Here is a 14,361-nt window from a genome sequence, read left to right as displayed (position 1 = left end):
CGAATATGATTACTTGAAGTTTAAGAGTATTCACACTTTTTTAAAATGTTTTTTTAAAAAAAAAAGAATTCTGGAAGAGCTCAGATGTCACGTTATAACATTTTCTTACTGTAATGATACACATGTAGAATATTAAAACCAACAATATAGGTATGTATGAAATTTAAAAAAAATTGCAAATAGAAATGAGCTTAGAAAAACAAAGCTTTCAAAGTTCATACTAGATTTCTCTGAAAACGGCAGTCAATGATTTCTGTCAATGTACAAATTCTCATCTATTACTTTTTTTCTAGGGAGTTCTAAGGAAACGCAAGGTTAGAAGATGGTTTAAAATTATTAATAAGAAATATCTTGATCAATTTTTTAATCATTACAAAGTAATTTTCCCATTTTGGTAGCAAGAACATATTAAATTCGGTTAACTGTGAATTTGTTTTCTTTGAAAGTGCGATAAATAAAATGATAAGAACACATTAAAATATCACCATTACCTTCTCTTTTTTCTTATAATAAAACAAAATTTACAATAAAAAAATAATCTTATCGTGTGTGTACTTCTTTTAGAAATGTTTTTACATTTTCTGGATCCATATCAGGGTAAATACCGTGGCCTAAATTAGCTATATATCTCGTTTTACCGAATTTATTTAACATTTTACAAGTGTGCTCGATTAGATCTGTAGGTCTTGCGTACAGTGCACAAGGATCTAAATTACCTTGTAAAGTAACATTCGGTCCAACACATTTCCTGGCCAAAGCAGGATCTATAGTCCAATCAATACCAACAACATCGTAACCACTATTAGCTAGCTCTTCCAAAGCGTAATGCGCTCCCTTAGCAAATATAGTCATAGGTACTTTTTCCAAGCCTTCTTGTTTTAATTTTTCCTTGACTGTTTTACTGATTTTCGTAATATACGGCAAGGCAAACTGATTGAATAATTCTGGTCCAAGATATTCAGCACTAGATTCAAACACTTGCAACAATTGGGCACCTGCTCTAGCTTGTTCTACAAGATAATCGCAAACAGTATCAGTAATTATGTTAAGTAGTTCTTGAGATTTTGTACGATACTGATACAACCACAGTTTAGCTTTTGACATTGTTTTTGAACCTCCTCCTTCCACCATATAGCCCATTAAGGTCCACGGAGCTCCTGAGAAAGCAATAAGTGGTACTTTGCCTTCAAGTTTATTTCTAGTTAATGTTATGGCATCCATTACGTAGCCTAGAGTTTCTTTTACATTTACTGGGAACTTCAACTGTTTTATATCATCCGGCTTTACAAGAGGATTCGGCAGGACAGGCCCTACACCTGGTTTCATTTCAACGACCATGCCTAAAGCTTGAGGTATAACCAAAATATCGGAAAAAATTATAGCGGCGTCTAGATCATCAAATCTACGAATTGGTTGCAAAGTAGCTTCACAAGCCAGCGCAGGTGTTTGACATATTGTAAAAAAATCATATTTACTTCTCAGTTCTCTGAACTCAGGAAGATATCGTCCGGCTTGTCTCATTATCCAAACTGGTATTTTATCAACAGCCTCTCCTCTTGCTGCCCTTAATAAACGATCATTTTTTAAAACTGGAAATGTGGTTGCCATGACGAAGCTGTTACTATAACCTTTATCACTTTAACCTACACCTCAGTTTCAACTCTACTATTTACATAAAAACGTTTTATTTACAAATCCCACTTGGAAGTTTTTTTGACGAATGTCTCATTTCCTTCAGAATCTATTGCTGGATAATATCCCATGCCTTCATATTTTTTTCTCATGTAGGCAATGTAACCTGCACAGCCTAAAATAGCAACAATACCGAATGCCATTACGGCTTTATTCTGAAAATAAAATAAAAAAAATACAAAATTATATTTGTTTAGTTTAAGGTTAGGTTTGCAAAATATTCTTGTAACTTACTGGTGCGGTGTACAATTCAAAATTAAATACTCTAAAGGCGTGAGATGTTTTCATAGATTTTATCCCATCTCCTGGTTTAGGTTCCATCTTTATGACTGTTTTGAACTCTCTCAGCCTTCTGAGTACTTAAATTAAACCGTAAATAAGATGTCTTATAGATGGCTGTCTTAAATGTGTGAGTAAATCTGCTAAAAATTTAAATTTTGAAGTATGAATAAAAAGCTTCAATTTATTACTTTTTAAACAAAAAAGTGCATTTATTCTTTTTATAATAAACAAAATATTAATTATAAATTCCTATATTATAGTACTTATACTAAATTTTCTCAGCTATGTTTAACACTGTTTTCATTTTGAACTAATTATTTTTTTCCAAGTCGGGAATGAAAGATTTATCGATTTAACACTATTTACCAATACCTAAACCCCCCAAAAGGCTATTTCAAGAAATTGGTATTTCGTGGCGGGGGGAGTTCCAATTGATTGCTAAACTGGGCCATTTAATTAGGCAATGAAGTAACCTCAGAAGTTTATTTTAGGAAGGCAAATGTTTTGAAAAAAAATTATTTATTTCATATTAATTGTTTTAACTGAGGTAAAAAAAAAAAAAAGGCGTCAGTGTTAGACATCAGAGCTCATTTGTAAACGAAAATATTAGGTTTTTCACAGAAGAATAATGTAATTATTAGAGGCGGCTATCGATTAGATTTCCAACAACTTAGGTTAAGAAAAAAGAAATATAAAAGTAAACGTTTATTTCAATATATTACATAACAATTTCAAAACAAAAATAATAATAATCCAAAAAATTATTAAAAATCCATGGACGAATCTTGAAAAAAAAAAAACTAAATTAGCAAATTTGTTCAATATAATTAATTTATGTACATAGGTAAGTAACAACAAATTACACAAATTCATGTACCTTCAACATTAACTTTGCTTTTCAAACTTGATTCTAAATTTCTTAGAAATTCTTCAAAAACCTGCATTCCTTTATACATACTGGTCTTTTTGTAAAATTTTATTTTTCTTTTAGCATCATCATTATTCGTTTCTTTTTCATCCCATTTTAGAATTTCTTCTACTAATTCGCTATAAGTTAAGAAACAAATAAAATAAAATTACAGAATATTTTTTTGGGGAAAAAAACAGGTTCTATTTTAGCAATATTATTATTTTGACATGCTAATAAGTATGTTAAATCCTTTTAGAGAGATTATGAGGATTTACTAATTCTATAGGAATTTTGGCTTGGTTTGGAATGTCCGAGAAGAAAGAGTGCCTTAATACCTTTGGGATGACTCTCATTTTAAACAGTTTCCTTCTAAAAAGTAAACAGGAGAGATATAACAAATAAATAAAAAGCAGTTTTATTAGCAGGCAAATCAACTTTTAGGAAAGGAAAAAAAAATTGCTACACTTGCAAAAGTAATGAAAGTCCCTGTAGTTTTCTCGAGAAGGGACAAAAACTTGTAAGAACTGTAGAAATTCCTCTCAAAAATAGTTAGAAAAATTAAACTCAGACTGAGGGTATATACTCGTAGTCCTACCACTTCTTCAAGGATCTAGCAAAAGTTAGAAGGTTATATAGGGAAGAGCCATGGGTATTCGGGAATGTGACCAGAAAAGACAGAAATGGCTTGGAGAAGAAGAAAAGGAGACTGCAGCTGAGATCTAATGAGAGAGAGAGAGAGAGAGTGAGCTAGAGAAGAATGGAACCATTACAAAGGATTGGTTAAAGGAAAATAATTATTTAAAGAAACATCGACCCCATGCTACAGCCTTTAGCTCAGACAAACAAGAAGAATGAATTTAAAAAGTGAATAATTTATTACTATTATAAATACCTTATTGTTGGTACAGCATCCGGATTAAATGAGAATGCCATGGCCGGATTAAATGGTAAACAAACTTTACCAGTTTTTGGATGTACACAAAAAGGGCTTTTCAATAAATGGTTCGCTCCTTTAGTTACGTTAATATCAAGTCTTGGATATGCATATTGTAACATTATTTCATCTATTAAATGTTTACTCTTTCTAGTTAATTTACCCTTTAAACAAATTAATATTTTATAAGATTTTTTTTTTTGTTCTTAATACAAATATGACTTTTATCTAAACAAAAAATATATGTATATATACCTGCGATTGAAAAGTATTAAACAATTCTTTGAGTACTTCCCATCTTTCAAGTGACGTATTCAATTTATCCCAATGCAATTCGACTTCTGATTTTAAAGGTTCTTCTATCATTTGTAAAAACTTTTTCATTCCTTCAACAGATCCTAAAATATTCTGTCCTTCGACACAAACAGATACAAATTCTTTCTCTATTATATTCAAAGCCCTCCTAATAGGTTGCCGAAAAAAAAAAAACTAATTATTAATTTATAAATATATTTCTTGATATGATTATTATTAAGATGGTTTTATTTACTTAATTGAAGGATGTACTCTCTCCGATGGAATATGAGCTATTTTTCCGTTTGCATCTTCTCTAGTGAGTAATTGAAGATATTCAGCTACATCAGAGCGCACTTTTGATTCTAGTTTCCTAGCTGTTTCATCACAAACCCAACAATGTATTCCTCTTCTTCCGGAGAACACCCATAACAGATGTTTAAATCCAAAGTCCTCTGAAAAATATAAATAACCAGAAAATTAAAAAAAAAAAAATCCATATTTCGAATTAAATTTTAAATAAAAACCAACCATACCTCGTAAAGCTGTATCCAATATTTTACAAGCTAATGACATTAATTTCCAACAGTTATTACATACATTTGCTTCTTTACAACATGTCCTTACACTGTCATAGTCTGATATATCAATATCAAATACTAATTCTTTCTCAACTACATCAAAATTAGAAGTTAATCGCTTCAATTTAGGCCTACAGAATAAAAAAGAAACCATTTTTCAAAAGATTTCCGTTTACAAAAAGTCGTTTAGAACATCACATTTTTTTTTTTTTCTTAATAGGTAAAAAGTACTTTGATTGTGCCCAATTTTCGATACTGAGTGTAAGAAACTATCGCCTTCAAGTCTACTGAGTCGAAAAAAAAAACATGTCAGCTTACCATGCCTTTTATTACGTTTGGGCCATATGTGAATTTCATTGGTCACGACTGTAAGCTAGCAGTACAAATCTCTCACCAGAATTACTTTTTCGTTTTTAAGAATAATCTTGGTGTACTGATGAACATTACATGTGGTTTTGGAACTTTTACTTTTTTCCAGGAAAATTCAAGTTCATGAAAATTCATGTTTTGGTAATGAGTCTCTTGCAAATAATGTGGTCAAATTCTAAAAAATTACGTTTTGGAAAAGTTATTGTCATATAGGCAGGAATCTATTTTTTTTTCAATTCTAAAAAGTGTTTAGGATTTCCATTAATTTGAAATTCATTGAGGATGCAACTTCTTTTTTTACAGTCTGCAATTGAATAGTTGAAAATGAAGTTTCGAAAATACTACCTACTAGATTAGAGATAAATTGTTTATTGCTGCTGATAGAACACACAATATTGATTAACTTACTGATACTGTAACTGATGAAATATCTACTTTGAATGTGCAAAATAAGTTTAGTGTATCTAACTTGAGATACATCACAATTTGAGTGAAAAAGTGTGTTTCTAGATGTTTTTTGCTTGAAAAACCTTGCGGGCGAGCTTAAAACTAAATTATGAGAAAAATATTCAAACATACTTGCTATTATATACAGCTCCTATGTCAATCTTTTCAGGGCATTTCCTCTGTAATTCTTTTTCAAAATCTTCTAGTTTATCAAAACTTAGATAACGAATATAAATATCTCCTGCTAATGTAAAACTCATTTCCCTATTCGCAAAAGTATTCGAATCAACTAAAAACATATAAAACTTTTACTAGTTACTGCAAAATAAAACAATGAAAATAATTATACAAATATTTACCTAAACCATAAGAAAGCCAACGATAGTACGGCACGTAAGGGAATAATCTCTTGTAATAAAAAGACAATAATTCGGGTAACTGCTCCGGGGAAAAAGTACCCATGTTTTAAAGATTTAAGTCAATTTCTTTTTACGCACTGAGACTGGATGAATTCAGACCACAAATCTTTAGTTTACTATTCAGAATTAGAATGTCTGTTGTCTATGTCTTGTCTACAGTTTTTTTATTAACTGGCGGGAATTATCAAAATATGTTCTAACGTAGTATTTAATCGATTACTCGAAACGTTAAAAGAAAATCGAAAAAAGTTATTCCTTACAATCCGCAGAGCTAGCTTATATTAAATATAGCATATTTTTTCGTTATTACATACTACATTTGTTTAGAAGGGGCAACTCTAGTGTGAGACGGAAACATAGTTGAAGACAAATTCTCTTCACCAAACGAATTAATCAATTTTTCTTTGATGGATGAAAGCCCGAAACCTAACCTGGATACAAATAACAAAATACTGCTTCGTCTGCTATGACGAATAGTAGTCAAATTACGGTATTGTCAAAAAGCAATTGTGAACAGCTGAATAAATGTGTAAAAACATTAAGATAACAAACAAAAAAATGATTGAATAAAGTTTCAAAGTTCTCTATTGTATTGTAGAAACCACTACAGTCAGTTTTGTGAATAAATAATCTAATTAGTATACATTTAACCACTAATATGGAAGTTCCCAGACCAATTCGTGAACTTATTGTGAGGTTGCGAAATGAAAGAAAAAGTATTCGAGAAATAGGGAAGATAGTTCAATAAAACCCTTCAACGGTGCATAATATTATTAAAAAGTACGAAAATGTGATTAGTAGGCCACGCAGTGGGCGGCCACCAAAACTTAATTCCTTTCATAAACGATTCATTTCAAGAAGAACCCAGGACAAGCGCTCAAAAAATCAGTCAAGAATTATCAAGTGATTATGGTGTAAGCGTAACACCTCAGACAATTAGAAATAAATTACATGAATACGATTATTGCGGCCGAGTCCCAAGGAAAAAACCTTTTATCAATAAAATAAATCGTAAGCGTCGATTGGATTTCGCGAAAGAATGTTTCTAAGCCTTCTAGTTTCTGGGAAACCGTAATCTTTTCAGATGAGTCGAAATTCAATGTTTGTGGGTCTGATGGACGACAAAAAGTGTGGCGAAAACGAAATGAAGCTATGAAAATGAAAAATATAAAGCCAACTTTTAAGCATGGGGGAAGCAACATTCTGGTGTGGGGTGCATGAGTGCTAAAGGAGTGGGCAAGTTAGATCTAATTAATGGTATGATGGACCAATATGTGTATGTGGATATATTAAGACGCAATTTAAGAGAAAGTTCAAAAAAATTAGGTTTGGAGGGAAAGTTTGTCTTCCAACAAGACAATGACCCGAAATATACCGCACTAAAAACTCGGGAATGGCTTTTATATAATACACCTCGGCGCCTAAACGCCCCTCCACAATCGCCAGACCTTAACCCAATTGAACATTTATGGGATGAAATCAGCCGCCAAATAAATAAAAGAGAAATAAGAAACCGTGAACAACTAAAAAACGCTATTCTAGAAGAATGGAATAAAATTCCAACATTGACGACCACAAAATTAGTAGGATCGATGAAAGCTCGCTTGTTGGAAGTGATTAGGAACAAAGGAGGTCCTACAAGTTTTTAAAATTTATAATACACGTACAATGTGTAAGAATGATTTATTTCTGCAAAGTGTTCACAGACTTTTTTTGCATTCGTGTGTGGGGTTGTTTTGTTAAACATGTAATTGTGATATTCCTGTTGAACAAAAATAAAAGATTGAATATAAAATGAAAACTCTGGTTTCTCTCTATCGAATAGAATATTTCATTTGGAAATAAAAGAAGTTTCTACTAAGATAATAATAAAAGTAATAAAATTTAGGTTAGTGTTCACAGACTTTTTTGGCCCAGTGTATGTTGTTTGTACAATAATCTTAGTAATTCATTCATTGATAGTCTTTTCATAGTAAGATACTTTCCTTTAAATTAGTTTTATTTTTCGTCTAAAATGCTTCTATGAGGTTTAACATTCTGACATTAAACATAAAAATATAGGCACTTGTTATAATTAATCTCCAAATATTGTTTCAAACGTCTATTTAAATTGCTTAGTGTTAAGAGTACAAGAAAAATGTAGTCGTTAAAAAATCAGACACAAAGTTTTTTAGGCTACACCAATGAATTAAACGTTTGTATCCTATTTCAAAACTCTTGAAAAGAAATACACATGAAATTGCCTGGCGAATTCATTTGGGCACCCTCATAGTTCGATATTATCTTTACGACAAAGATTTTTAGTGCCGATTTTCTCTAAATCTTTAAATTTATATTAGGTACCGCCATGAGACCTGACCGTAATTACTAATCCAAAATCCTTGAATGGGAAGGTTAAATACTTTACTGATGGGCTTTTTCCGATTCCTGATTTTATTTTCCTTTTTTTAAGAACTAATCGAGCAGAATTCTTTTAATCAGATACACGAAATAATCATAAAAATGCTTAAGATTGGCTTATAACGTTCAACTATGGAAATATTTTCGGAACGTAGGATATTTTGGCACCCTTTTGAGGTGCATTTCTGAACTGTTATATAATCCTTCAACTCTGAGATTTATACATAGATTTACATCTAAAAACAAATTCTACATCATTGTTGATACTTTATTACTGATAAATAAATTCTATGTTTTTTTTAAGTAAATGGAAAAGGATTTTTTTTAATTGCATTTTTATCAAAACCAGTTAAAAATTTCAAGTTTATTAATAAACAAATTTCTTTAACAACATTGATTACAAGCATTCGTAACCATTCATCTACATTTGTCCAGTATACAGTAAATACATTCATAACTTATCAAAATTAACTGTTTTTATTTTAATATTATTGTCTTGTGATGTCCACTTTACTCAATAATAAAATTAAATAATTTAAAATATGAATTAGGAATCATAAATTATGTTTAATTAATAAGAGTTAAAACATTTTCAGAGAAAAACTTTTATAAGTTTTACGACTCATTTTATTCATAACAATTACAAATTATGTACAAAATCAAAAAAATGAACATTTAACGTGTATATATTTCTTTGAAATTTTAATCGCAAAATACTTTAAAAGTAGGTTTCTTTTTAATTACAAACTCATCTACTTGTTGTTCACAGCCTTCTTCATTTTCCTCTTCTTTTACAATAGTGAGCTGTCTACTGATATTATTTGTTGTTCTAGCGGCGAGAGGAGTTTCAACCGATGTAGAAGAGGAACTTGAAGGCTTTATGTTTTCATTTACTTCTGTTGTGAGTGGTGTTTTACGGATTTCTGTTGAAGAATAAGAAAAGTTTGAATATCATGCTGTTACAGGTGTATTCAAAATAAATATTCAGCTTAAATAAATTTAGAAACTTACTACCATCTTTCCTGTGTCTTTCATAGTAAGCTAAACGCAATTCTTCGAAAGAAAAGTTAGTTCCTCCAGAGTAAACCTTAAAATAAAAACAAAAGACATAATAAGTTGTTGTAAAACTACAATGGGTGCGTTCCACTTGGCGACCACAACGACCAAAACATACCTTCAGGCGTTCCACTTGGCGACCACGGTCGTTGTGGTCGTGGTGAAAACGTCACTAATGACGTCACTATTTTCGCCCACACAACGACCACAACGCCCCACCTTAAAAGCTGGGTCGAAGTGGGCGTTCAGAGTTGGCGCAATTTTTAAAACAAAATATGGCGACCGAAAAAATTATCTCATGTAAATGAAAGTATTATTTCATGTAAATAATAGAATGTGTTTCTCGAAAGTCTACAAAAAATAAATAAATAAATAATTACTTATCCCTTTACATACTAAATCACTGAATAACACAAAATCATTTACCTGAAATAACTTTTAAATTCTTCATTTGAATAAAGATCAATTACTCTGATAGCTAATAATACGTGGCCTAAGTTTTCGCTTTTTATCATTGCGATTTTGTAAAATTGCATTCCACTCTAATCGGAACTAGATAAAGAACTTTCTAAAGCATTATTAATAAATATCCAACTGTTGCCACAAAAGACACTTTAATTTTATTTAAACGTAAATTTTATAAATACTCCAAAATGCAATATAAAAAATTGAATTATATATATTCTTTTAGTATAAGTCAGCTTTACCAATAATTAATAAAGTTTATTATAAATTTGCTTATAAATGGGGTTTAAATTAAAAAATAACCTCTTCAAGCTTCTAACTTATTTTCGAAGCCGCCATATGTAATGTTTACATGAACGGTTAAAACGCCCACAGTCCGTTCCACTTGGGTTTTCGATCGCAACGCTCACAAGCAAGTGGAACGGCCAAAATCGCGGTCGTGGTCGTGGTCGTTGTGGTCGCCAAGTGGAACGCACCCAATATATACAGAAATGGTTCATTAGAGGCACCCATCTCTTCTCAGAAAGGCTAAAATCAATTATTTAGAAAAAAAAAAATGTATCAAGGAATACGGAAAGATCTTGAAATATTGGGTGTTTATTATAAAGATTTAGCCAATGTAGAAAATCACTGACATTAATTATAACCGGACCGTTTTCTTCTGGGATGGTACGTTTGAGGAAAGCTACACGCCTGCATGATCAATTTGCAAAACTATTTTCGAACTCAAAAGAAAATTAACTCATTATTTAATCCCTAAGTTGATAGTACAATTAATAGAACTATTCTTTAGAGGGAAGAGTAACACCCTTTCCGATCATTTTCGGAGATAAAATCACTAAAGAAATTATTGTAGAAGATTTACCTCAAATATTGGCATGTTCTTCTTCATACTACCAACATGTGGCGATTTAAACAATTGGATTGGTGTTTTTTGAGCAATTTCTGCTTTTCTAGTTTTAAGCACTTTCGACGTGACTGGCGTTGGTTGCGAATGTTCTACTTTTCCTTTATTAGCATCATTTTTATCATTATCTTCGTCTTCATCATCTCTCAAAACTGAAATAGGATTCTAATCATTTTTTATAATTATATGTATGTATAGTGTAAAAAATGTATGTATTTAAAACTTTAACATTAAAAAGCTACATTTTCAAGAATTAGTTGAATAATTGAAAATTCAATAGGTACAGACTTAAAAACGTCCTGTGGGATTTTAAAAGAAATTAACCAAATTTTTTGGGAACCCAAAACAAAAAAAATTCTTCTGAAAATTATAATAAATTTGACATAACAGTACATTATAAATCTTGTACAAACTAGATTATAAAGTAAGTTACAGTAAACAAAATTCACTACGAACTAAAAGAGCTATTGTGAACATTCCTTTATACATAAACCTTTCCTTTATATACCTAATACAAGGTATATGGATAAAATATAAGAACTTTAAATGTATGTGGGTGTGCGAGAGAGATGTTAAATTTTGCCTGCGAGTTTGTTAAACCAAATGGTTACACACATTAACTAATTCTGCAGGGCTTTTTTTAAATTTTATTTTGGGAGAAATTTGTTTTATGACTTGTTGATAGGGATTCGTAGATACCCTTAAGGGAACATGGCAAGATTCCTGAAGAAACCATTCATGAGAAAGAGAAAATAATAAATAAAAAAATAAACCTTGAAATGTAGGAGTGCTGGGTACCCATTGAACGGGAGGAGGTGCCGGTGTACGATGCTGTTTTTTCGTAAAACCATGGTTCCAAGGTTGAGGTTTCATGGTATTTTCTTTATAAACTTCCTCAGAGTTTGCAAAAGATCCAAGTTTATTATTATCTGATCCTCTCAACACGCCTTCATCAATTTCATCTTCCTAAGAGAGAGAAAAGCGAACGAGGACAAAAGAAACAAGAATTTCAAATGAAATAAATTATTAAAGATTCATTAGGTTTACCTGGTACACATTAATTTTAGCATTATGTCCAGAATCTGAAAATAGTGTATTTACAGGTCCTGGGCCTCCACATGCATTTCTTAAGGATCCGGTAACATTGGTTTTCTTCAGCTTACCAAGTACTTTTCTCTGTCTTTCGGTAACCCTACTTTCTACTGGTGCAACTGCGCTTGCACCTCCACCCATAAGCATACGTCTGGCCACACTTAACTGGAATTGTCTGTAAATGTATAAGCAAATAAAATCATCAATACCGAGGGTTTTTTTTTAAATCTTCGTTAATCCCTCGCATGAGATAGTACTCAAATGTGCAGATTTTAGGTGTGTTAGTTTTCTTTGGGAATACATTTTGATAAGGACGCAATAATTGCTTAAAAGTCTTTTTCGCTAATAATTTATGCGTGATTAGTACAACTCAAAAAAAGTTTCATACAAATGTAATATTTTGTTAAGATACAAAAATTATGACATCTTATCTCTTTAGGATTAATAAAATCAAACGAACTGAAGAGAAGACATTAGTCCCGAAACTAGTTTAAAATCAAACTGAATGAATGCTGGTAGTAATTTAAAAAAAAAGTTTCAAAATCCTCTAAAAACAAATTATTAAAAAAAAAAAAAAAATATTAAGATAACAATTCATAAAATAGAACTTATGACTTACGCTTGTAAATCTTTGATAACTTCAATAGGTTCGGCATTACATGCTACTGCCAATCTGTATATCTGGTCAGCACCTTTAATATTTTGGCATGCGTCTAAATATTCTGCCCATGATTTGTATAACGCTGCACACTTTGTCCCAATACCTTGGCTGTGTACAATCTGATAAAGTTCTGGTGCGTGATCTTGAGTTTCTATCTAAAAGGATAATTAAAATTGTAATATTAATATTGAATATATGGAAAAAACTACAAGGTTGAGTAATGGTATAAGGCACTTCCTCCCATTCTTTTCTATTCAATTCTACCACTTACGTATTTAATGATGAGTTCAACAAATCTTGGATCTTGTTTGTAGCGATCATCATCCTTGAACAACATGATAGTATCTTCTAAAAGTGGAATCATGTGGCTTTCTGGACCAAACTTTGGGCAGCATTGTTCAATCCACTTTACATAATTATAACGGGGTTCCAAAGGATCATCCCCTTCGTAAGTAATAATTGACAGTTCAAAAGCACTAGAATGTAAGTAAACAAAAATTTCAGTACAAAAAAAGAACTAATAACTAAATAAACTTATTAACTCCAACCAATTTTATTACTCTCTTTCTTTCAACATTTCTTCTTGTACATCTTTATCATCTTGTGCCTTAAGTGCTAGACACAGTTGAGCAGCTTTACGACCTTGTCTTAAAGGTTGAATATTCTCTTTGCATAAATCAATTGCATCAGCATCCATTTCACAAAATCTTGTAAATCTCACAAATAAATTAAACTGCTCCAAAACTTTATTTAAAAAAGTAATTATTTTTATTTAGCCATCATTTACATTTAAAATAATTAACCCCAAGAGGTTTTTGTACAACACAACAAGATAAGGTGAAAAATAGTACTTAAAAGATGGATTTAAAAAAAAATGAAAACTTGACAAATAAAAGCAACTGAAAATTCTATTTAAATGACAAGATGAATACTAAAACATCACTTCGAACTAAAAGCATTAATAAAAACAGTGGGATGTAAGAAGGGACTTATGCATTTCGGTATTTTTGATAAGCGCGCTTATGATCAGGTTGGACAACAGTGATTGTGTACTTCAAGTTTTCCCAAAAGTTTTCATTAAGTAAAACAAAATTACTCATGAAAATAAAAAAATCTTAAATATAATAAAGCAAATCACCTCTTCAAAAAAAAATTTGTAACAGTTAAAAAAAGGCTTAAATTTTGTTAAAACTTTAATTATTATTATTATTAATTACAACCAAATTTATTTAAGCCCCCCCCCAAGAATATATAAAGATTCAGAAAATAATTGGTGTACTGTTCGATATCTATTTATCTGCCATTAGTTTTAAGAACAATTCCTTAGTCTCATATTGTTTCCATTTCTATGCTTGGGTTTGATAATACACTGTACGTCGGTTAGTTTTGGAAGTACAGGTTCATAAAAAAGGAAAAATCTTGGTTAGTTTTGGTAGAACTTCCTTATTTTCTTGTTCTATATTTATGTCAGTGCTTGATATTTCACTTAAGGTCAGCTAATTTTAGAAGTAGCATCCATAAAAAACGGAAAATCTTGGCTAGTTTTAATAGAAATTCCTTATTTTCAATCTCCAGAATTCTCTTCTTATGTCAGGGCCTGATCAAACACATTTGGTAGAATAGTTCTGGAAGTAGAAGTGCAGAAAAAAAAAGGAATCAGAAAATCCTCACCAGTTTTACTAGAATTTCTTTTTTTTTTGTCTATTAACTTTTATATTTTTATACCAGGGCTAGGACAGTAGAAATTAGGTCGGATAGTAGTGGATGAAGAGGTTAACACATAAGAGAAAAAAATGGATAACCATTATTATTTTCCTGGATATACTTTAGTTTCGACTTCTCATCATTTTAT

At 30.9% G+C, this 14,361-nt stretch overlaps 4 protein-coding genes and 1 long non-coding RNA gene across 7 annotated transcripts; 1 reads left to right on the top strand and 4 right to left on the bottom strand.

Moving 5' to 3' along the window:
* Positions 1-347: 347 nt before the first annotated feature.
* On the bottom strand, positions 348-1,608 carry Urod (uroporphyrinogen decarboxylase). Its single transcript, XM_074119059.1, has one exon. It carries the CDS (start codon positions 1,606-1,608, stop codon positions 541-543), a length of 1,068 nt encoding a protein of 355 aa, XP_073975160.1. The 3' UTR covers positions 348-540.
* Positions 348-2,106, bottom strand: LOC141451004 (small integral membrane protein 8). The gene is made up of 2 exons (XM_074122036.1): positions 1,927-2,106; positions 348-1,847 (listed from the first exon to the last, which is right to left on the bottom strand). Exons 1-2 carry the CDS (start codon positions 2,011-2,013, stop codon positions 1,689-1,691), a joined length of 246 nt encoding a protein of 81 aa, XP_073978137.1. The 5' UTR covers positions 2,014-2,106; the 3' UTR covers positions 348-1,688.
* A 560-nt stretch (positions 2,107-2,666) lies between these two features.
* On the bottom strand, positions 2,667-6,336 carry Prim1 (DNA primase small subunit). Of its 2 annotated transcripts, none has more exons than XM_074118436.1 (8): positions 5,869-6,336; positions 5,642-5,773; positions 4,649-4,824; positions 4,369-4,567; positions 4,074-4,281; positions 3,777-3,982; positions 2,852-3,021; positions 2,667-2,758 (listed from the first exon to the last, which is right to left on the bottom strand). In XM_074118436.1, the coding sequence occupies exons 2-8, from the start codon at positions 5,767-5,769 to the stop codon at positions 2,739-2,741; spliced, it is 1,107 nt and encodes a 368-aa protein (XP_073974537.1). In that variant the 5' UTR covers positions 5,770-5,773; positions 5,869-6,336; the 3' UTR covers positions 2,667-2,738. The 2 variants fall into 2 exon arrangements, with proteins under 2 accessions (XP_073974537.1, XP_073974447.1); XM_074118346.1 differs by having other exon boundaries at positions 5,642-5,798; positions 5,869-6,331.
* Positions 6,337-7,799: 1,463 nt separating this feature from the next.
* On the top strand, positions 7,800-9,346 carry LOC141451174 (uncharacterized). The gene is made up of 2 exons (XR_012456578.1): positions 7,800-7,900; positions 9,162-9,346. It is a non-coding gene; the product is annotated as an uncharacterized lncRNA (long non-coding RNA).
* Positions 8,673-13,544, bottom strand: LOC141448894 (mitotic checkpoint serine/threonine-protein kinase BUB1 beta-like). Of its 2 annotated transcripts, none has more exons than XM_074117865.1 (8): positions 13,070-13,544; positions 12,781-12,985; positions 12,468-12,664; positions 11,804-12,023; positions 11,530-11,722; positions 10,715-10,908; positions 9,343-9,415; positions 8,673-9,251 (listed from the first exon to the last, which is right to left on the bottom strand). In XM_074117865.1, exons 1-8 carry the CDS (start codon positions 13,204-13,206, stop codon positions 9,031-9,033), a joined length of 1,440 nt encoding a protein of 479 aa, XP_073973966.1. In that variant the 5' UTR covers positions 13,207-13,544; the 3' UTR covers positions 8,673-9,030. The 2 variants fall into 2 exon arrangements, with proteins under 2 accessions (XP_073973966.1, XP_073973885.1); XM_074117784.1 differs by having other exon boundaries at positions 9,340-9,415; positions 13,070-13,543.
* Positions 13,545-14,361: the final 817 nt, after the last annotated feature.

The sequence above is a fragment of the Rhodnius prolixus genome, unplaced genomic scaffold (genome assembly GCF_049639745.1).
Source record: "Rhodnius prolixus isolate KJV_2025 unplaced genomic scaffold, Rpr scaffold_1, whole genome shotgun sequence".
Lineage (NCBI taxonomy): Eukaryota > Metazoa > Arthropoda > Insecta > Hemiptera > Reduviidae > Rhodnius > Rhodnius prolixus.
Note: the sequence above shows the minus strand (reverse complement) of the source record. Positions and strands in the feature narration are given on the sequence as shown.